Below are 23,673 nucleotides of genomic sequence, written 5' to 3' on the forward strand. Positions count from 1 at the left end.
TCCTATCTGTACCAGTGCACATCCTCTGATGTAGCCAGATTTTTAAGGTAGATTTGGGATCATGATAGTGGGGGAGGAGGAAGCATTTAGGAACTAGGGAGAAGTTGTATGTTTCATCGTTGCTACACTGCACCCTGACTGGCTCGTCTCCTACCCGAGAACTTTCCCTAAGGGGATGTCCAATTGCCTACAAATGGGCTTTGGGTCTCCACTGTGCACCCCCCCTCATTCTCTACAATACGAATTTTTTGTTCTGATGATGCCTGATCCCTTTTGACACCTCGTGATCACACAGGCTGGTGTGCTTCTTCCATGTGGGCTTTATTGCTTCTCAGCTAGATGGCTGCTTGTTTACCATCAAGCCTTTAAGACCCCAGATGCTACATCTTTTGAGAGCAGGGCACCATCAGGTTCTTCACCACATTTGCTTATGTACCCGCTTTGTCTTTAGCAATCGTGTTGGGAAGGTGAGCATCATGGGATGTCAGTTTAATAGAACAAAGTATTCTTGCATTAAGGTAGTACTTGAGGGTAGTTGGCATCTGTTTTCATATCTTGTCTTCCTGGCTGTAACCTTTTCAAGCACAGGAAAAATAAACCCTTTCTCACAGAAACTGTCCCAGTGGATTTTATGTTTACCCACAATGACATTGGTGGGACTTTAAAATTGTGCCCATAGATTCTTGAAAACTCTGTGGAACAAGGAACGCTTAATCCATTTCCTCTTGAGTATGGGCTAGACTTAAGTGATTCATTTCTAAAAAATAGAATATAGTGTGGGGCATGGAGTATGACTAGGTCATAAAATGAATGGTGGCTTCTTCTCTTGGATCATTTATTCTGGCAATCAGTAAGTGCCATGTTGGGAGGAAACTCAAGCAGTCCAGTGGAAAAAAGTCCAGGGGTGAGGTGTCGAAGCCTGTGGCTGACATTTTGTCTATGGCCTCATGAGAAACCCTGAACTGAGACTCAGACAAGCTGTTTTGGGATTCTTAACCCACAGAAACAACATGGAATAATCGATGCTTTCTTTTGATTGAGCTACCAAGATTTGAGGACACTTATTATACAATAGTTGATTGGTATTACATCCATGTAGAACCTCTTTTTGGAAAGTTTGTAGCTCTGTTGACATGTAACAGGCATATACATGAGTAGCACTAGCATGCTAACACCTGGTTGGATCTGGAGGTGGACAGAAAATGACCCGCCAAGTGGATCTTTATAAGTACGTCCTCTGTTTTCAAAGGTATGTTCTTAATTGATTTCTTTTAAATCCACAGTTTTCAAAAGGAGCTTTCAACAGTTCCATCTAGGAGATCATGAGATCTTGAAAGGCAGGGATTATGTCTAATCTTTGGTTGTATCTATTCCATGCTTCTTTTCCCCCAACCTCTCTAGCCAGCCCAAGTGCCTAGGATTAATTTGGGTTTCTGTAAGCAGGCTCTCAGTTATGAACGTTGATACGCCGTGGCATTCAGATGATTACTTTTAAGATTGTGTTCACGTCTCTCCTTATCACCTGCCGATGCCAAACAATCTCTTGGCCTAAGATGTCTTCGTGAGGGCAGGGGATTGTTGCACCCTCTCCCAGGGACTGTTTTCTGCACAGTGTTGTTCTGAGAGCCAGTGGGTTTGGTAATTTAAAGAAAAGGATTGGCTTGATTCCCCCACCCCCACCCCCCGGCCCAATATTAGAGAATGCGTTGCGCGCTATCTTTTGAGACGTGTTGATTTGGATAGCGTTGGTCTGTCCCCTACCATGTGCCAGGACAACTTAGAAGGGAGCGATGCCTTTAGCACGTGAGAATGCATCCGAAGCCACGGTGACAAGACAGGAACGCTCCCTGTCTTCGGTCCCAAGCTCTACCACCCCTTGCAGACAATGGAGTTCCAGCTAGGACACTCTGGCTCAGAAATCCACCTTCTTACAGCCAGTACTTAAATTAAGCCCGATTGATTTAAGTCTCATTAGGACTGATTCCTGCCCCCTACCAAGGCTTGTTTAGGAACTTGTGAATCATTAACCAAAACTCAGAGCAGAACAGTGAAAATAATTGCGGTTCAATAATGATGTAATAAACTTCCTTCAAAGCAACAGGAGACATGATCGGTCCCCCAAAAGAGAGAGGGGGAAAAATCCTTCCACCCATGCCACCTGGCGGCATAGACTGCCTGGCAATGTCCCGTCTTCCTGGTGAGAATCAGAATGCACAGGCTGCCTTTGGGGCATTCCTGTGCCTGGTAGGGGTGACTGCCGGCGAGGCTGTCCCCTGAGGGAGAGGAGGCTGTTCGACAGCTGCCTGCTGCTCTGTAGTTGGTGTTTGGATGATACCACTCGGGAAATACACACAGCGTCAGAGTCAAGCTGCTACCAGTGGGTGTTTCTACACACAACTACTCAGCAACAGGAAAGTTCAAGGGGAAAATGTGGGTATTGTAAAGCTAGCCCTTGAGAGTACATGACATCCAATGTGACCCATTATGCAGCTGGCTGTGCGCTCCGGAGAACATGTCACATGAATACTGCAAGCGAGTGTTTTAAATCTTATTGGAAACCCCCTATAAATGCAGCCACTTGAGGGATCTATTCTGGGAGAAAAATACAGCGTGTCCTCCTGGGATGCTGCTGGGATTCCGTTTCCAATATTGCGCATGGGATCGAGTGTGGCTACGCTTTTATCACGACTATAAAGTGGTTACGAGCCAATTCCTCAGATAAAACATACTCAATAATGCCGGGGCTCTCACCCCGTTCTGTTTCTTTTATTCCTCCCTTTCCTTCCCTTTGTTTTTTTTTCTGTCTAACGACAAACATGATGTCAGACAAAGGGCATCAAGACTTTGTCTTTGTAGTACGATACAAAATAACAATACATAAACACCTTTGTGAAGGCAGCGCGACACCCCATGTTTTCTATTAAAAAGTCATGTTCAATCTTCACTGTTGATGGAACTGAATAGCTAACACAGAGAACATTGTATATCAGAAAGGTCAATAGTTATTATGAGCTACAAATATATTTTTTTCCATCCTTCAGGCTGTTTAGCGCATATCACAGCATGAACAGCTGTCTTCTTTAATGCTTTTAAAATTAGAATCCCAAAGAGGAAGAAAAAATTATGGTTGCAATGATTGCTCTTTGCTTTTGTAAGTTTACTTTAATATACTATTTTATATACAAGAATCTTCCAGGCAGCCTATCTATGGGGCAGTAACTGGTTGCCAGTATTGACTTGAACGGCCATATTTATTTTCTCAGCATTCTGGTCAAATCTCCATGTCAGACACAGATGTTGTCGACATACAATATTTCAAAACGGAGTTATATAGAGGAGTCTGGCTACAGAGATAGAGGTGAACATACACACATGCATGCTGGCTTCTCTGAGCGCTAAAGCTACATAACTAACTAAAACAATACCATGTAATGAGAAACAGCTATGCAGCTCTGGGTGAAAGATCAGGTCGTGATTCAAACCACTGAGCTGCAAAGCATCACTCTCTGAGGCAGACGTGTGGGTTGAGAGTGCGTCTTTTAATTCTGTAAAAGCCAATCTTCTGCCTGTCCCTGGGACTTCATGCACCAGCCCAGAACAGGACCCTCAGAGGCAATCTTGGTATTTTAAACAGTGTGTGTAAGCACACGCAAAAGGTTGTTAAACTGTCTCAGCTATTGGTGATTCCATTATTTAAATTAAATGCTTATTGAGTGTTTATCATGGTCTGGGACTAAAAAGTGCTTCCATCTTGAGGGAGTGGCCACAAAGAAAGAACAGTTAATTTCAGGCAGAGATTAGTGCAGGAAGACGAGCAATGCAGATAAGGGGTTACAGAGTGGGAAGTGACACAGTTTGGAGAGGTGTTCTGAGACCGCACTGATGAGATGGCGGCTCGTGTGGATATCCCTGGATAAACTAGCACACTCACCTCCATGCTCACAATTCACAGTGCCACTTTGTCACCACGTGGTTAAGTGGCTTTCCCAAAACAACAACAATAAAGAAAACTAAAAAACCAAAAATAACCCCCACACTATTAGGATAGCTAGCATATATTCTAGTGACAACGACATTCTAAGATGTTACTATTGAACTCTTATTCCAAATTAAAAAAAAAAAGATTTGTCTTTATTAAACCAAACTCACTGCCGTTGAGTTGATTCCAAGTCATAGTATGACTCTTTCGGACCAAGTAGACGCCCTCCACCCCCTCCCTGGGTTCATGACACTTTAACTCCTTATGGGAGTAGCTAGTCGTTTCACACAGCCCAACCTGTAGCCTGCCTACGATCCCACCAGGGATCCCTATGGGAACTTAGGGGAGGAGCTAATGGAACGTTCATGTCTAGTGCCTCCTAGTTGGGAAGGCTCACTGGAATGGTCCATTATTTGGCGCTTTCTCGTGAGAGCCAGCCATTTCAATAGAAAATGGGGAGTGAGGAAGTACCGTATGTACTCGAGTGTAAGTCACCTTGAATATCAGCTGAGGCACCTAAAACTGCATACGAAATGTGCTGAAAAACTCGACTTCTACACGAGCCTACACGGTGGTATGTCATATGCTTCCCTTTGGCGAGCTTGGGTAAAAGAAATAGACCTACTAAGTATGTTTATTGATTGAGAAGTTAGAGGTTGGAGTTCTATCTGGGAAGATAGAAGGTCACTGTGGAAGTTATAGTCTAAGGGATATTTAATCCCCACGGAGAAAGAAAAGTGAGCTTTGGGGGTGGACGGAGACATGAGGCGAAGGAAAGCAAGTGAGACTAGAGAAAGCAGAGGAGGATGGGTGATAAGATTGGTGTTGAATAAAAGAATCCTCCATAAAGGAAACTTCATTGGCTGCGGCATAGGGAGTGGGAAGAAAGGACTTTGAGAGAAAAGTGATGAAGCAGCCACGCTGAATGGTGAGTAGAACAGTAGTAATGAATCGCACTGGAGCTAAAGCTCACACGGTTTACATTTGGGAGTCCATTCTCTACACGCTTACCAGTGAGGCTAGGTTCCAAAGACCATGTCCTTATGTGAAAACCGGCGTTACGTGAAAATGGAGGGTGGTGACTTCATCATCCAACGACTGCCAAATTACATCGTCAGATAACTGCCAACCCGCCGAGAATCGTGGCCCCATCAGGTTGACAAATAACCCGAACCATCACCTCCGGCATTCACTCTTGTCGCACCATGGTATTCATTCATTACTGCCAGACAGTGGTTAATTTGCAAAACTGGCAGATAGGTTTTGCACTATGGCTGTGAAATGCTAGGTCCTAAAGGTGTCGCTAGTGAGGAGCAGGTGCATTAAGTTTCTAGTCTTCCCACTGAAAATGGCGTAGCCATTTGTACACGTGCCACCGGGCCAGTGGGACTATCCAGGAATGGGAGCCAGCACAAAGAGAGTGTAAGGCCATTGTTAGGGATTCCAAGGAGACCAGATGCAGGCGAGTAAACGGACTGCATGACAGGCTAAGGGGTAGGGAAGGCAACGAGGATGGGGGGTGACATGGGAGAGATAGCCAATGAGGGGGCTTTGTTCAGAGAGGCATTGGTGAGAATATTATATACTGGTTTTGTTTTAGTTGATCTTCCTGTAGTTAGACATAACTTTCCATGTGTATATTTATTTAATAGAAAATAAGAAAATATCTCCAGTAATTTTATGACCCAGCTTTAATCTCTATTAATACTGATCACCTTTGCTGTCACATTTGCTATTTATCTATATTTATATATATGTTAGAATTGGTATCATGCCTGTCTCTCCCACATTGCTAAACTAAACACCTGTGGAGCACTCTATGGTAATATCTCTGTGTTAATTTATTTATTCTACAGACTGATTGGTTGTTGGGGCATTAGGGACTTTGGTTGCAAATAAGTGTCTTGCTTTTTAAAATTTTTTTTTAAAAAAAGAAAGGCTCAGTCATCACAATTGCTCACGTTATTACTTTACTTTTGAGAACCCTATTTTCAGTGGTTTTTAATTTTTCATTGCCTGGTGATAAATTCACTGAAATTAATTTTCCTCTGATTTCTTATTATTTTTTAGGACAGCGTTTTAGAGAGGGTAGTAGTAGGCCAAAAGGCATGTACTGCTTTTTAAAGCACTTAATATGTACAGGCAGGCTGATTTATAGAAAAGTTGTGTTGTCTGAATTCATATGTCTATCTGTAATGTTCAATGGTGTTCATGTTGTCAGGTTACATTATGTGGTCTTACTTGATAAAAACAGTACATTAGCAGACATTGATAAAGAAAAATTACTTTATGTGAAAGTCTCTGATAAGTAACATGTGACAATATCGCACATTTGTTAAATTACATTTTTATTTCCAGTGAGGTGGAATTATGCTTCAATGCCTATTTACTGGATATTTCACATTTTTAATGAACTTATTTATGTACTTTGACTATTTCTTAATTGAGTTGTGTTTCTCTTATCCCTTTGAATCAAAATAGGTATGTGTAATACTCTGGATATTAACTGACATATTTCCTGTAAATATTCTACCATTTGTTTGCCTTTTACTCTGGCTAATGACGCATTTAAAAAATTTTGTATAGAGTAGTCTAAATTTTTCCTTTTATCGAGTCCCTCCATTACTCTTGAACCTTCGAAAGTCTGGGTCCGTTTTATGATCCAAGAATACTCACCAGTTTAGAATTTTCTTCCGTGTCTTTTCATGGTTTCATTGTTTTGGATCTTAATGATGAAGCCTAGCTGAAACTCAAGAAGTGATTGGGTCAGTGACTGGCTGCAGGCAAGTCAGAGGCGGAGTTTTAGTTTGTTCAGTTGAGGAGCCATGTGCTGAGTAGTTACCTATCCGGGGCGTTCTCATCTGGGGCTTCGTTTTCTCCCTGATGAGCCACCACAGAGAGCATGAACTGTCCCCGCTGTGGAAGGTCCACAAGTGACATGAGTTTTGACGGATAATGGCACTGAGAAACCAAAAAGGATGCACTTGCTCCCTGTGTGTGCGTGTGTGTGTAAAGAAGGAGCAAGTTTTGAAATGATGATGGGGAAATGGTGTGTAACTGGCAGTAGGATTAGCACCCTGGCACACTAGGAGAGAAAGGAGTATCAGAGCAATGGCCTCTCCTGAAGAAGGTTTGAGAAAAGTGGTACCCAAGGGAGAATCGTCGTTACAATGAGGTTAAAGAAGTAGAACTTGGGCTTGTGGAGGAGTGTTTACTAATTAGGGTTGCCACTTACAATCCTGGACACCCAGTTCAATTTGAATTTCAGATACATCACATTTTAGTGAAAGTGTGACTCAAATATTGCTTTCAAAATTTATTGAGGTTTCCCAAATTTGTATGTTGCTACATCTGGTAAGCATGGAGGACAGGATCTGCATGACTGCCCTCATACGGTTAAAAAAGATGAGGAACAGGGAATTTAAAAGATTGACTTGGAGATTTTGTATTTGGCTGGCAGAAAGAATGTAGAATGACCAGCCCTTTCTACCTGGAGAGTGTTAGATAACCAATCATAATTAAGAATCCAGATGAAAGTTGGTGTGATGAAGCTTTTTCAAATTTTCTCAGATATGGGGTCTAGCAAGAGAGCTAATTTTTATTTCCTGTGAGAACATGTGTGTTCCGAGAGTAGGGGCGATTGTGAGTTGGCATATTTCCACAAATATCTCCCAAATCATTATCTTCTAATTTGTTATTTTCTTCCTATAGGGGCATTTTGACTGGTGGCAAGAATTTGCTGGTTTTATTATGGCTTTATTCCAACACATCTTGAAGCAGTTATTTCTCAAAATGTTTTAGTTATGAGAACTGTTAAATCCATCATTAGCAAAGAACTGAGAGTTATTTATTGGAGAATATTCTTAGAACATTATTTATACATTGCAGTAATTTAGAGACGTCATAAATGGGAGCTAAACCAATAATTATCTATATCTGTTATTTTGCTAATGGTTATCTATTTTTGAAACCTTTAATTAAGCAGACTTTCTTTTTCTTTTATGATTCCAGTAAGTTTCAATGACCATTGCTCTAGCTTGACACCTAAACAAAGTCTCGTAATCTTTTGCAAGAAGTAGCCCTGACAGAGATTTAGTATTATTATCTTAGTCAAGAAATATATATATGAACAGATTACAAGGATCCACATGTGACCTCCTCCCTGGGAGATGGAGGGCAGAGAAGGGGAGGGGAAGGGAGAATCCGGATAGGGCAAGATATGACAAAATAACAATCTGTGGATTATCAAGGGCTCATGAGGGAGGGGGGAACGGGGAGGGGGGGGGGAAAGAAAAGAGGACCTGATGCAAAGGGCTGAAGTGGAGAGCAAATGCTTTGAGAGTGATTAGGGCAAAGAATGTACGGATGTGCTTTATACAATTGATGTATGTATATGCATGGATTGTGATAAGAGTTGTATGAGCCCCTAATGTTTAAAAAAAAGAAATATATATATATATGTATGTATGTACAAACTCTACAAAGCTCAATGCATACAAACACAATGTTAGATCATTTGTATTTTGGGTTCTAGGCTATGTCTGATCTTCCCAAGTGGTAAGGACTAAAAAAAAAGTCATTTTTTAATGTGTCAATTTACATATTTTACAATTAGTCTTACTGTAGAATTACCCTCTTCAACTTGGAAAGAGGATGGTTATTGCTAATGGTAATGGGGCTATGGGGTAGAAACAGCCTCTTCTCAAACTGGGGACAACGCCAGTTTGTTGATATTAATTACTGCCTTTTTGCCTGCTTTCCATAGTGATAGCCATTCCCATAGAGCTATCGGATGTACTTTAGCATTACCTTGGCTCTAAATGGTATCTTCCACAATGCCAAATATGTATTTTTACAACCGAGACCATAGATGCCTTGTTGCCTAGGAACTGGAAGTGCTTACTCTGCATTTGTCCTAATTGTTTTGTGGTTCATCTTCTCGACTGCAGGGACTCCAGGTACTTATAGCTAGCTACCCTTGCTCTAGGGCTTTGATTATTTGACCTAACATGAGAACAAATGCCTCTGAAACAATAGGCTATCCTTTTGCCCATTTCCCTATTTTATTATTGCATTTATCCACAACAAACCCCATTTGCATGCCATTAGTAAATGTCTTAGTATTTTTTGATAGTGACATTTTAGAGATGACAGGAAGGTGCAAGGCATAAACATGGAGAAAATGCCCCTGTTGAAATGTGGGCCTCTGTGTTTTACTTAAAGCTGGACCTGCGTTCTTCGGGGTGCCCCTTAATCCTTTTCATCTACAAGCAAAATGAAATACATCTAAAGTGTACCCCAATAGTCCATCATCTGCACATAAACAATGGAGAGCAAGCACTATTTTCTTTTGTAGAGAGGGGTTAAGTTGTTTTTCATGTATAGGTATCATAATGATTATTACTAATTATGTGGAAGACAATATTGCTTTTGCTTGTTGCTCAGTTCTAAAGCTAAAACTAAAATATGTAAAGTCACCCTAGACAAGTCTTCCTACTGAAATCTGTGCTCTTCAGAGTGCCGTAAACCCAAATAGCCAATACCTACAAATCCTTTTGAATGTAGAATGCCTCTCCCAAGCGCGTACAATCACAGTGTGGTTAAGTATTTCTAGGGGTGGTGTGTGTGTGTGAGAGAAACAAGGACAAAGAAGCAATGATCTTTTCTCTAAGAAAATTAGTTTAAAAAGAATACTCTTTTTCTAGATGACTTGATTTTTTTTAATGAGATGCATATAAGTCTAAAACCAAAATCTTTAAGGAACAAATCCTTGCTATTTTGACAATTATTTTTCACTCTCTCTCTGGCTTGGTGGAGAGAATAAAGGAATCATTTAGATACATGCAGAACATGTAATCTCCGTAAGGTGATATTCTTGGGATTTTCCCTGTTTCTGTATTTTTATCCTACATTGTGTTTGCACTACCCAAGAGCACAGGCTGTTATTTTTTTCCCGAAGTCTGAAGATCACCCCATGGATTAACAAATGATTGAGGATTCGCTCTTAAAAGACTCTTTAAAAAACTGTCAGAATCAGCCTGAGACAAAGATTTATTATGAACTATTTAAAGGGCTTAATATATGTATCCCCGATGAGCCCTGGGAGCAAACTAAAAAGGAAGAGTGGAATTCTCAAAGACTAGGAAAAATTCTCCAATGCCCCACTTTCTTCACACCATGATGAGTGTTTACTCAAAGGATAAAATGCCTAACCTGTCACACAGAGTCCTCAGAAGCCACAGTCCTGCTGATGTACAGTAAAAACAAAACAATGAAGACCGACAGTAATGTGCTCGAGAAAGGCTGCCGTAATTTACTTTCTAACCTGTTCACCAACACACTAATGTGGCTACATCTTGTAGCAGGAGCTGATCCCTGACCACGCAGCAATCAAACAGCTACCGGAGTGTTGCCTGTCACAGAGGCTGGGGCCGTCACCGTAATTATATGCTCCCGGATAACAAACCTCCCCTTAATGAGCAACTTTTCTTCTCTGGGTGCTCCAACTCACCCCTTCTGTCTCTGAAAAGACCCATTGCAGCTCACTGCAGTTGGAACTTATGAAGCATATTCATAAGTATGCCTTCTAACAGGTAATAAATACTACCCGAGTAGGCTGCTTGCTTTATGAGAATGCCAAGATATAATTAAAATTAAAGGCTTGTACTCCTGGGAGGCCTGAGCAAAAGAGAATCACTCAACGATGAAGGGAAACTTTTCAGTAAACTTAGAACCAAGCCGTTTTCTCTCAAACATCAGTTATAATAATTACTATTATCTTAATGACTTGCTTCTCTTTAGTTGGGGTTGATTTTGGCGATGGGAAAACTGTCCCCCTTAACTGACATGATTATTCTACTACCTGGATGAGGGCACCTCTCTTTTCTCATTGTTTCTGGTTTTTGCAATTAGTGTTGAGTCGATTCTCACTCACAGTGCCCCCCCCTCCCCGGCGTTTGATACAGAATAGAACTGTACTCTGTAGGTTTTTGAAAGACTGGGACCTTTCAGAAGCAGATTGTCCAAGGTACCTCTAGATGGGTTGGAATTGCTGACTTTCTGGTGAGTGGTTGAGAGCTTACCAGTTTGTGCCACCCAATCATCCTCTGATTGTAATTCTGTTATATGTTGACCGTGAACACAAGCATACACGAAGGGTCTCACTGAAAAGTTTTACATCATCGTGAGGACAAAGACTACCTCTCTGTGGAAAGAAGGCTGTTAGGACTGAGGACAGGAAGGCAATCTTTACATGTTTTAGTTCTCTAATGTCACTAACTTGGAAACTGGCTCATCAGTCAGGCCTGTGGTCTAAAATAGAGACACAGAATCTTAACTGGATTAGTGAGTTCACTTTCGATTTGATTTTTTATCTCTGATACTGCTTCTTTTTTGTATTACAGAGAACTTCTGTACATCCCCATCATGAGGATGTACAGAAGTTCTCTGTAATACATTTTGGGTAACGTCTTACCAAGATTATGTATTCAGTCAGCGCCCTGGTGGTGTTTCAGTTATGCCTTGGGTTGTTAATTTCAATGTCAGCAGTTCGACACCGCTAGCTGCAACGCAGAAAAAAGATGAGGCTTTCTACTCTCCAGGAAAGAGTTAGACTCCCAAACCCACGGGGGGTAGATCTACACTGTCCTGCATGGTCACCATGAGTTGGCATCTATTCGACTCAGTGAGGTTTTGTTTGTTTGTTTGGCATATATTTTATGTAGCCCTTTAGTATGGACTATATAGGCTTATTTATGTAAATGGAGATAATGAGGTTGGCCCATGAAAAACACTCAGTAACTGTTAACCTCTAAGGTTGCTGCTCGTTAACATTTCTGTAGAGACGGTCCTGATACCTGTTTTTTAGGACTATTGGCTTACCCGAGGAGTAGGAAAAAATGGTGTTGCTTGGTTGGCCCTCCCTCACCACAGCCCTCCCCCGGCTCCAGAGCAGCCAAGTCCACCCTGGAATGACTACAGTGAGCAGGACCATGGCGGCTCACATGAACAACAGCATGGCTATCGGGTCTTAGCATTTGAATTAGCTGTCCTGGATGCTCGGCCAGAATTAGCAAGCAAACAAGCCTGGAGTCTTCCGTCCGATCATATACCTCTTCATCACGGATTCCCTTATGCTTATGAAGTGGATAATATTATATGTCCTACCTAACTTCATGAGGTTGTTGGAAGAATCACATCCATCTAAAGGTAACATTTGATGAATGTAAGTTAGATTTAAATAGCACACGTTTGGGGAAGGCTTATGAGGTACCTGGCACTGAAACAACCACATCAAACGTGCATAGGGTGAAAAAAAAACAACCTACAGACATGTTAGTATTTTCATTTCAAAATTCACATGTTAAATTCCTAGTTCTATCACCCTCAAAATAACTGGGCTCAAAATGTCTAGGCTGAGAACTTTCAGAGATGGGTAAGTCATCATGAACCTGACCAGGAGACGGTAAGCAAATTTTACAGTTGCTGGTTTTCAGAATAAATGTGAACACGCGGAAATGCACACACGGGCGTGAGAAGAGCATTCTGCGGAAAGAAACGAGGAGAACAAGGTGGGGCTGGAAGCCAGGTGCACCAGCCAAGGGAAGGCAGAGAAGGTCAACAGAAAGGCCTGAAGGACACGAGAAAGCTATGTAAAAATGAAGCATCAATAAAGGACGCGCCAAAAGAGGAAACTGGGGCCACTCAGGAAGTAAGGTCAGAAAAGAGAAGCTAGAAGGACTGGGAATGCTGCTCTTATAACTACACGATGGATTTGAGCTTGCAAGTGCAAACTACTTGCGCTTTCCTCAGGCCTGGAAAGTGAAAACATGTTTTAAAAAGCACAGGGATGAACACATTTGAAGGTGAATTACATAGATGCTATCTCTTGTCCATCTGTGAGATACGGTATTGCCCTTTTTTGGGTAATTGCCATGTTTAATAAGGTCTAGTTTTACCCCAGAGTCCCTACGTCAGGTAAATGCTTAACATGTTCATTGGCTACCCTTCAGGTTGGAAGTTGGAATCTACCTAGAGGTTTCTTGGAATTCAGGTTTGGCGATTCACTTCCAAAAATCCGGCCACTGAAACCCCTATGGAGCAGAACTCCCCGTGGACACATAGGGTGGGTCGTGTTGGCAGTTGGCGCAACAATGGACCGCAGTAGTCTTTGCCCAGTTTGGCTGCAGGGATCAGTGGGGTCACTACAGGGGGGGGGGGGAGGACAGCACTGGATGACGTTGTCAGTGGGGGTGGTACCAAAAGGAATGTCTATAAAATGATTGCTTAGTGTGTCCGCTGAAGTTTACTCTTTTATAAAAGCGTAGTTAGCGATAACACCACAGGCATTTTCCAAAAGCCCAGTTTCGTAATCCCCACCAGGGCTGTAATCTCTACAAGACTGAAATTTGATGCGGATTCATTCTTTTCCACTTGCTGATGCGGGACGGTTGTCATCAGACGCAGAGATCAAGATGATTGAATTACGTGGTTTGGTCCGCAGGTGCTCGAAGTATGCGCTGCTGTTTTCATTGTGGCCGATGTTTTTGTAATAACGTTATTGCAGTATTAATGAAAGAAAAATAGAAAACAACAAATGATAGATACTAATTCTGTAATTTTACATGGGAAGAATTTACAAAACTACTTTGTTATTAGCGTGGATATAATCTAAGAAATACTATCGTTAAGCAATTTATTATTACAATGAATAAACATTACTAAGGATTCTGTACAGTCTGGTACGGGAGACACCAAACCTAGAGATGCTAGTGCTGGGGGTGAAGGTTGGTCCTGTAGCCTGTGGGTCTGGCACCCTGAGCCCATTCCAGCACAGGTCGATGGCACCGCAGGCACTCATTGCCATTGAGTGGATACCTACTCAAAGCAACCCCACAGAATCGATAGAATTGCCCCTGTGAGTTTCCGAGACTGTCACAGTTTAAGGGAGTAGAAATCTCTGTCTTTCTCCAGAGGAGTCATTGGTAGTTTCGAAATGCTGACCTGACGGATAGCAGCCCAACACAGAACGACCACACCACCAGGACTCCTCCGCATACAGATGAGAACAAATAGAGATTAAAACAGAGTAATTTGTCCATCCACCAGAAACCACGTCAGAAGCATCATTCATAAAATTTAACTTCTAGCCTAATGTTTAAAGTAGATTTAAAAGTATAAATACAAAACAAACCTCCCTCCCCACCAAATCCCAGATTAGTATTCAGAACAGTCAAGATGAAGCACATGGCTCCATCAAGTGCCAAGAACTTACTGAAATAAAGGAACTCGGAGAGGTTTAAATTCAAGCACTCAAAGGTCATTATTTTATAGAACAGCAAGACATCATATCAATATCAGAATTGAAGACATGATCAGAGCCAGATGACAAACACAAGCCAGACGCTGTTCCAGGCTGACTGATGCAATATTATTGAGGAATGTCACAGGTCCGTGTAATGGTCACAGTCACTTCAACTAATTGGCTTAGGCCATAAAAACATACAATCTAGGTCAAATGACACTGCTGAATGAGGCTTCTCTGCTTGGACATTATCTTAAATCAAAGCTCCCTCCGAGAAGGCAACAGAAAAAGAGAATGCCCCGCTTTGTTGGAAATCATGAGATAATGGGAACTTGTTTACTTACTAGGATGAACTGACATGCCTAGAGACAGCGATGAGCAGGCTCTTCAGCCTGGCTCCACACTGGGTCAGCACATATGGCCCAGGGCTACTGCGGGATTTCACTGAGGCTAAGACACTGTCTTCGTAAAGAGATGCTCTTTTTTAAAAAGTGCACAAACCCAAACGAAAGCAAATCCTTTGCCAGCAAAGTGATGCCAACTCATGAGCCATGAACTCCATGGGGATTCTAAGGCTGTACAGCGCTCTGGAAACACGCTGACACAACCTTCTCCTCCAACAGGGGTTTGATCTGCTTACCTTTGTGTTACCAGCTGACTATTTTAGACATTGGATCAACAAATACCACCAATTACATAATTATAAGATGGTATCTTATTGTCAGGTGCATCCCAAAGTCAGATGTATTAAAAAAAGTAACCCAACCCTAAAGGATTAGGATCAATGACGACATACAGCGCAGCTCAGCACGCGGGGACGTGGGCAGTACTGTTGGGTGCAAATGCAAAACCCTTTCCTTTCTTGCACTTTCCTACCCCCCCCGCCCCATTTCTCTGAGTATTTCCCTCTCCTAAGGTTCCCATTTCTTTATGCCCAGTCACATTCTTCAGAGGAGGCAGGCTCAGTCCCACACATGAGTCATGGCTGATCAAAGCCATCGTGGACCTAGTTGCCCGTTCTTTACTGGGTTCAGCATTTATTTATCCAGTCAACAGACATGTAGCCATTTCTATTGTGTCCCTATTAGGAAATCTTGTTTTGTATTTTTGTTTTTAAAGAATTAATAAACTAGGTAGTATGCTAAACCTGTTGCTTTTGAGTCGGACTTAACAGTGGTCCTCTAGGACAGAGCAGAACTGCCCCACAGGGTTAATCTTTATGGGGCAGAATTGCTTGTCTTTTGATTAGCCTGAGGGCTTAACCACTCGTTCAACAGAGCTCCTTCCTGATATGGTTTGGGGTAAAGAGTATGCTACATTGACCAGTAAGGCAGGCCATGAACACAGAGAATTGTACTTGCAAATAACCAGGCCAGAAAAGTCTACATTGACAGGGTAGCATTAATTACATACTGGAAGGAGGTACAAAAGCTAGTAGCAGAGAGCCCGTTCTTAACTGAGAGCCACAGCCTAGGTGAAGGCCCGGAGGTAGAAACGTGCATCGTGTGTTTAAGGAATACCACTGTGGCATGAGAAGAGAGGGGTGAGGGAGGGAGAGTGGTAGGGATAATTGGCTGGGAAGGGTTGGTTCCTAACATGAATGCAGCTTGGGAGAATTGGCGTTAACTCTGAGTGCAATGTCAAAGCCACAGGGGTGTTTTCAGTAGCGCCGGCATCATCTGCCACTTGTTCTTAGGACAGAGTAGAAGGGGACGGAACAAAGCTAAAGACACAGTGGGCAGGCTACTGCCACCATCCGCGGGGAGATGGGAGTAAGGCTGGTCAGCGTCAGGATGCACTTGGAGCAGCAGCTGCCAGATTGACTATGGGACGTTGGAGGAAAAGAGACTTGAAGGCTGCCTCTCAGGACGACCGGATGCCTTAGCAGGGTTGTAGATCAGCCACTGAAGTTCGTGGGAGTCTCCTGGGTGGGGCTTCAGGGGAAGTTGTGTTCAACTAAGGGAGACAGTAGGGAGGCAGACCTCCTGTCTATCTGGACATGGCTGTGAGCATGTGGTTGTTTGCTACTGAAATAAGTGGGAGTAAGGCTGACGAGGGTGGAAAGATGCAAAGTATATGGGGTTTAATGTTCTTGCCGAGCCACTGAATGAAACGACCAGGTTTGTGCTAACTCCCACTTCCATCCAGCCAATTCTGCCTCATACTGTCCCCATACAGGGTTTCATAGGCTGTGAATCTTTAGGGAAGCAGAGAGCCTCATCTTGCTACCTTGGCGCCCCTGGTGGGGATGACTCTCTGGCTTTGTGGCACACCCCCACCAGCGCTCCTTTGAGTTGGATGCAACGCTATGGCAGTGGGTTGGTTTTTTTTCTTTTTTTGGTTGTCCTAACTCTAGGCTTCTCATTTTATGAGGCCACCACTTCCTTTTAAGCAAATTGAACTGATAAGTAACCGAAGCATCTCCCTTGGCAAATGGTACACGATAAAAGCTGAAACGGAACAGAGGGGCTTGAGAGCATGGCTCGGGGTTCTCTTTCCTGAGGAATGTGTCCAGGGAATAGAAGGCAGGATTGAAAACCAGTAAGAAAGCCTAGAATTCTGAGTTCTCAGGTGGGGTCATCGAAAGGGACAGAAGACCTTGCTGGTACCAATAAACTCACGTTTATTCCTAGAATCAGAACCAACCCGCTATTTTCTTAAGTCTAACTTCAACACCCTGCGACGTCTCGCTGAAAGAACAGAGTAGTTTTGTTTTGTCCCCAGGATTTGTACGTGTCATAAAGTCAATGGGAGGCATTCTGCCGCTTGATGTGGGCCATTAACTCCGTTTTCCTGGGTGATACCTGACTCCATGCGGCACTTGTCTGCCATGTGCCCTTGGACCTTTTGGTAGGAGCTTGACAGGACGGTTATCAGAGCCAGTTTTGATGCTGAAACAAAACAGCGACTAAGACCAGGGACTGTGTCTTCAGATGTTGAACATGAGTGCCCTTCCACCAGAAGCTGTGAGTTGGCTTAGAAGGCGGGAGCTGGCTTTGTGGAGACAACTACCTTTTCCCTGTTTTGGCTTCTCTTCAGGAACCTAGGTTATCAGGCATGTTTGCACCACAGTGCTTTTGTGGGATATTCGACTTCCACCCAAATGCGTGCGTGCTGTGATGGAATCCAGGCCTGCTGTGAGCTCAGCCTGTTGGCTTCTCGGTCCCTTGGTGTGTGCCTGTTTATTTTACCTGTGCCAGATCGGGCTGGGACTGGGACCGGGACCGAAGCAATCTTTCAAAGCGGGTAAACTCTGGCTGCCAAATGGCTCGGTCCTCCCCCTCACTGCCTGCCTCTCTTCTGAATGGTGTTTGTACAGGTCCCTGTGATGGGAATTTCCAGAACAAAGTGCAGTACTGGGAGTACTGATTTGCATGTCAATTTCCAGAATGCTTCCCCAAGTTTCCACCATGCCATAGTGATGCTTTTGTATTTCCTCTGCCTGGGAACAAATAGAGAGGAAGGGACTGAAGTGGGTCAGCACAGTGTCCTGGCATTTCCTTTGGCTAAGGCTTTGCCCAGTGGGTGGGAGCCAGACTCTTCTTGCCTCTCAGATCCCCTAAGCAGCCGTGAGAGCTGGGAGGTCTGTTCTCTTGATTGGCATTGGGAATGAGCAGGCACCGGACCATGGGAATGTTCCTGCTCTGGGGGACAGCCCTGTGCAAACGGCCTTAGTGGGCATCAGGGGACCTTTGCTTGCAGTGGGTTTTGTACCATCTACCCCCTTGAACCGGCCTGTCGAGTGCCTGACTGCACCTCTCGCTGGAAATAATAAATGTGGCAGGTAGGTGGCAGGAGAAAGGTAGGATTTCGGTTCCTTTAGGACAGTAGCCAGGTCCTGTCATTACAGTAAATCAACTGTAAGTATCCTGCAGCACTATCATAAAACGGGCGGAATGAAAACATTTTTTCTCCATCAAAAGAGTCTTTGAAGTTATGTTCTCTGGCTGAATCTCACAGAAGAGCTTACAGGAAACCACGTGCTGGATACATTTCTTTGGCTCTGTCTTCTGCCACACAGGGAAGTGCTCTGGACTCCAGTCTTAAAGGCATTGTCCAGTCACGTTTTCCAAGACCCCAACTTCAGCCATGCCCACCCCCACCGCCCTGAACACATGGCTCACAATCGGAACGCGCATCAGCCAGGTCAGAGATTGTGGAGGAGGTGCAGCCAGAAAGCACGTTGCACACAGAATTCAGATGAGGGTTCTTAGCTCCACCTTCTTGTCACCTGACATTCCGTGTATTAAAACAATATTAAAATCACATTAATTTTATCTTAGTAAATTTTTAATGTGCTGTCCCAAGGTAATCAGGGAAGTTTTATTGCAGTGCCTGCCATGTCTCAGGACGAGGGAGTGTCAAACAATCCGGGGGAAAAATGGAAATGGAAAGTTAATAGAATCTTTCCACACACGGTTTGCAGTCCCCTTGTAGTCTAGCAAGCCCCACCTGGCGGACGGGAAGATGGTCATGAGAGGTGGCTGACTGCCGAGGTGACTCTGAAAAATATGTGCTCGCTCCTAGCGGAACCTCTAGAGCAGGTATGCTGGGATCAATACATATTCATCACATGTCTGCATCTGGTACCTCGTGGTCACCGTTGATCTGAAGAACATATGTCTTCTATGAACCAGGGGCCCCTGGGTGGTGCAAAGAGGTGATGCGCTTTGGCTGCTAACTGAAAGGCTGGAGTCCTCCCAGAGGCACCTTGGAAGAAAGGCCTGGCGAACCACTTCTGAAAAACCAGCCAGGGAAAACCCCTCTAAGTACAGCTCCCCTCTGAAACACGGGAGGGGGTGGGGAGATGCTGTGAGTCAGGAAGCAACGGGTTTGGTTGGTTACCTGCAATCTAACAGAAAAAGAGGTTTGGGTTTGTTTTTTTTTTAATAGAGTCATTTCCTCCCCTCGTTTTCCTTCTTGCCTGGGGCATGAAGCATTTCTGACTGGGTTCATAATCACTGTGTTAGGGAATCTTAGAATAAGTCGGAATTAATTCTGTGGTTGGTCCTTTAGGATTCCCTAGTCACGCATGCCCTGAGCCTAATCCTCTGCATCCGGCTTCCATGGTTGGAATCCCTCTCTCCTAGAGATGGAATGATCAGAATTTGGGGACCCCAGGGAACTAAGCCATTCAGTTTCTTGGTGTTCAGCCACAGAGGTAAAAGGCCTTTTTTGAAGAGAACATGATTGGATTCTTGATAATTTTGGTGATGTCAACCTTCTCACGTGGTTTAGAGGCTACAGTAAGCCCTATGAATAGGGAGATAAGTAATTTACACTTTATTAACTCGGGGCAACCTAGCGACGATCTCAAATCTAACAATGGCTCTTCACACGGTCTCTCGCCCTTCACAAATCTGTGGATTCCAAGTTGCCCACCATCCATCTTTGCTCCACTCGAGATCTAAAATACGGGAATAACTGATGTCTCCGCATCCTGATGTATTTTTTTATTTAAGTAGAGTTGGAATTTCCTAATAAAAGTGGTTTTGGTGTTAGCAAAATTTCTTTTTCTCCCAATAAGTGTGACAGTTGACAGTTGAAGTCCCATTGTGTTCACTGCCTTCCTGGGACATTAGCAGGGTGCAAGGGCAGAGTGCCTTACTAAAGTCACTAACACCAGAGGAGAGCAAGCGGACATAAAAATGCCCACACACCTCCCAAAGGTACTATAAAGACAGCTCTCTAGGGGGTTGCTCTCGCAAATACACACTGAGTGTCAAAGTCGCCCTGTCCCCTTAGCGTAAATGCTGTCCAGGCTGGGCAGGGTGAGGGTATGTCGAGACCTACAGCTAGACACAATCAATGTCAACCACCCAACGGGCCCATGGGGGCTATTGAAGTGGAGAGAAGAGAATTGTCAGGAGATTTCCCAAGCGATGGTTCTCCTTGGCTTCTCCTTAGCTAGTAGGGAACTTCTCTGGAATATAGCTTTCGTATTTGTGAATGGTGAGACATGGACTCCTACAAGAAGGTTCTTGGGAGGATAATTAAAAAATAATAATGGACGTGGCAGCACTTCTCAAACTGTAAAGTGCTCTACAAATGGTCCTTGGATCATGCCCTCTTAGTTTACCCTGCTGGCATTCGGCACCATCCAATTCCGCCCCGGAGTCAGCATAACCTCTCCGGCTCCCGCGTGATTGACGAAGAAGGGGTGGCTCAGGGGAGGAGCAGAGAGTAAGACTTCATCTCGTTTTCTACTGACATCCTGTGATATTATTCACCAGGTTCCAGGGTGCAACCGAATTTCCCTTAAATTGGAAATAGCTAGAATGATTAACTCCCCATTCATGAAGATCCACCTTTCTCCAGGGGACAATGACTGACAGACACATACGCAAGGTACGCTTTGGTGCCATCTGTAGAAATAAAGCCGCTGTTTTGGGAAACAGAAAAGAGCTTTTGTCATGTGCCACAGGCAAGCAGAAGAATGGAAGACAAAGGCCACTCGGACATTTTAGAGGCTTGGCCAATAAGTCCATCAGTGAGTCAATGGAGGTAACATTCACTTGAAATTTTCAATCACTAGTAGATCTGATCCCTCAGCTTACCCACAAATTAAGTCAGTTTGTTCTCTTCACTTTATAACTAAAAGACAGTGACATATAAAAGAGCCCAGGTCTCATTGTGGCAGATGATAAGCCATTGGTCACAAAGCCACCGATCATTCATTGACAGAGTAGAACTGCCCTTGAGAGCTTTCGAGGCTGTAACTTCTTTCTCGCATGGAGCAGCTCATGGGTTTGAACTGCGGACCTGAAAATCCAATGCTTTCCCAACTCCTAGTGGTGATGTGGGCTGTTAGCCACAAGAGGAGCTGTTCGAAACCACCATTGTCTTTGCAGGAGAAAATGATGCTCTCTGGTCACGTAAAGAGTTACAGTCTCAGAAACCCACAGGGGCATGTCCACCCTGTCCTCTAGGATGGCTATGAGTCATCAACTTGATTGCAGTGAATGTAGTTCTTTGCACCCTCAGTTAATCCTTAAAGCAAACAAACCTCAAGGACTAACGCCAGACTCCCAAACCCTGGGGAGAGATGTTCAGGTGCCTAGGGTTTCTGTCTCCTTTCTGAGAGGACTGCCCTCTTCCCACACAGGCCACAGTTTTGCTTGCTGGACTACACTGAATTTTCCTGTGTGCCATTTCCCCTCTTTCATACGTCTGTGTATTCTTGACTCTCCCAGACTCTTCCATGACTCAAATACTTAAATAATTCTTTTTCATCAATCACTTTTGCCATCTTGCTTTTCATCTTCCTCTTCCCGCCGTTATTAAGACTCTGAATCCAGCTGATATCAGCATTCTCCCTTGGGCTCCCCACAATTAACCTCTTTCCACAGAAAGAAACGGCCTTTCCTGCCTCCCACTCATTGCTTTTCGTGCCTTACCTCGTTGTTAAGATGTAACAGAATTTTAACCGTTGCCCCATGGTTACCAATTTGGCTCAATCACCTCTTGCAAGGGTTGTTCTTTCTTTCTTCCAGAAAGTCCTTTGAAAGTCGGAATGAATCACACCCTTCTTTTATCCCGGGTTTTGGGGGCTCTCTCAAAGTGCTCCACACCTTCGAGGTCAAGTCAAAGTCCTCTGCGGTGCAAACCCATCCCGCCACGGCAGTGGTTCTTCACACAACGCACGACGCACCTGCTTAATCCCCTGCGCCTCAGTGTCCCGAGTCACCCGGGTGTCAGGAGAAAACCTGTCTGTGCGGGTTCTGCTGTCGCCAAAATGAAGGCGTTGGTGGCTGGCTGACTTTTTTTGGCTGCTGTATGACTCGCAGGTGAGGGCCGTCAGCCCTCGGTCATGAAATGAAATGTAGTTTCTATGGTTGCTCCCTTGGATGCTGCTATTGTCAGGACCCAGCTTCCCCTTCCCCACCAAGGGGACACGTGGACCCCTGGGCCAGGCACACCTGCGGGGGGCGGGGGAGAGGGGGGCCGCCGCCCGGGGCTCCCCCCAGCTGCTCCCGCCCGGACCTAACTCCAGAGCTGCCTTTCCTTCAGGCCACCACCTCTCCAAGGTCTCCAGGAGAGGCTGGGGATTTGCCTTGATGTCTTTGTTCTTTGGATTTATTCTTCCTCCATCTTCCCTGCTGAAGTTTATGTTCCTTTCTATTAGCTTCACTTGGGCGGGAGTTCTCCTTTTCAAAGCATCCTTTTCCAGCCGACTGCATCCCTGCGATTTGAACCCGTCTGGTGTTTTCTTTCTCGGCTTATCGCCTCCTTGTCGTCGTCGTTGTTGTTCTGTTCTGGGATGGTCACAGAGGCGCTTCCTCTAATCAGGTATTCCTCAGCCGCCTTCATGCTGAGTCTATGGATTTTAATTTGCTAACGTTTCCCTGCAGGCAGTTTCTAACATCCAGTTCCTGGGTTTTGTGCGGCGCTGAGTACACTGTTGGCACTCAACAAATATTAAACAATCATCAGCTTCCTCTGGCACACACACACACACACACACACACACACACAGTTGAATTCTGTTTATCCAAAGGGAACGATCTGTGTTCAAGTCCTCACTCTACCAAGCGTCCAGCCTAATTATGCTGAGGTCAATTTTGTTTTGCACATAGCACATACTGTCTCAATTCTCTGCGCCTTAGAAATAAATATATTCTGCCTTATTAATCATCTTGGCTTAGGAGTGGGAGACTTGGTTGGAGTGCCTACAATCTGCTAGACTGGATCAAGTGGCTAAAACAAATGTGGCCCTTTTCCCATGCGCCCCCCGCACCCCGTTTGGACAGGAGGAAAGAGAGGAAGTGTTTTATTTTCAAGGGTGGTGTGATTGAAATGGAGGCTCTTCATTCCTGTTCCTAAAAGGATTTGCTTACAGACAGGCTGCCTTCGAATCTTGCTTTTCAAAGTTCTCTGTCCTCTGCCTCAGGTGGCTTAGGAGGCGATGTGTGTGTTTGTGTGGGTCGTTTGTAGTTTGGGGGCAAAGCTTCGGGAGTCAGCTGATTAGGGTTGGCTTCCTGCAGTCCCACTAACTAGCTGTGTGACCTTGGACTGCTTGCTTGACTCCTCTGAGCTTCAGGGCCGCCATCTGGAGGCGGGTGAGTGATAACAGCATCTCACACTTGGAACGACAGTCCTTAGGAAAATGCTTGGTATTCACAGTGACCCTCGAGGACAGGGTGGAACTGCCCCGAAGGTGTCTGAGACTGGACTTTTTATTTTTTACTCTTTTTATTGGGGGCTCGTACAACTCTTATCACAATCCATGTATCCATCCATTGTGTCAAGCGCATTTCTACCTTTGTTGCCATCATCATTTTCAAACCATTTTTTTCTACTTGAGCCCTTGGTATCAGCTCCTCATTCCCCGCCCCCTCCTTCCTCCCTCACAAACCCTTAATAATTTATAATTTTTTTCATGTCTTACACT

At 44.2% G+C, this 23,673-nt stretch overlaps 1 protein-coding gene across 1 annotated transcript in view; it reads right to left on the bottom strand.

The window, feature by feature from the left end:
• Positions 1-17,114, bottom strand: part of NPAS3 (neuronal PAS domain protein 3) — a 98,618-nt gene extending 81,504 nt beyond the window's left edge. The window contains exon 1 of the mRNA XM_075532212.1: positions 17,087-17,114. Coding sequence (XP_075388327.1) covers positions 17,087-17,114 — 28 coding nt within the window. The remainder of the gene's footprint in view (positions 1-17,086) is intronic.
• Positions 17,115-23,673: the final 6,559 nt, after the last annotated feature.

The sequence above is a fragment of the Tenrec ecaudatus genome, chromosome 14, assembly GCF_050624435.1.
Source record: "Tenrec ecaudatus isolate mTenEca1 chromosome 14, mTenEca1.hap1, whole genome shotgun sequence".
Taxonomy (NCBI): domain Eukaryota; kingdom Metazoa; phylum Chordata; class Mammalia; order Afrosoricida; family Tenrecidae; genus Tenrec; species Tenrec ecaudatus.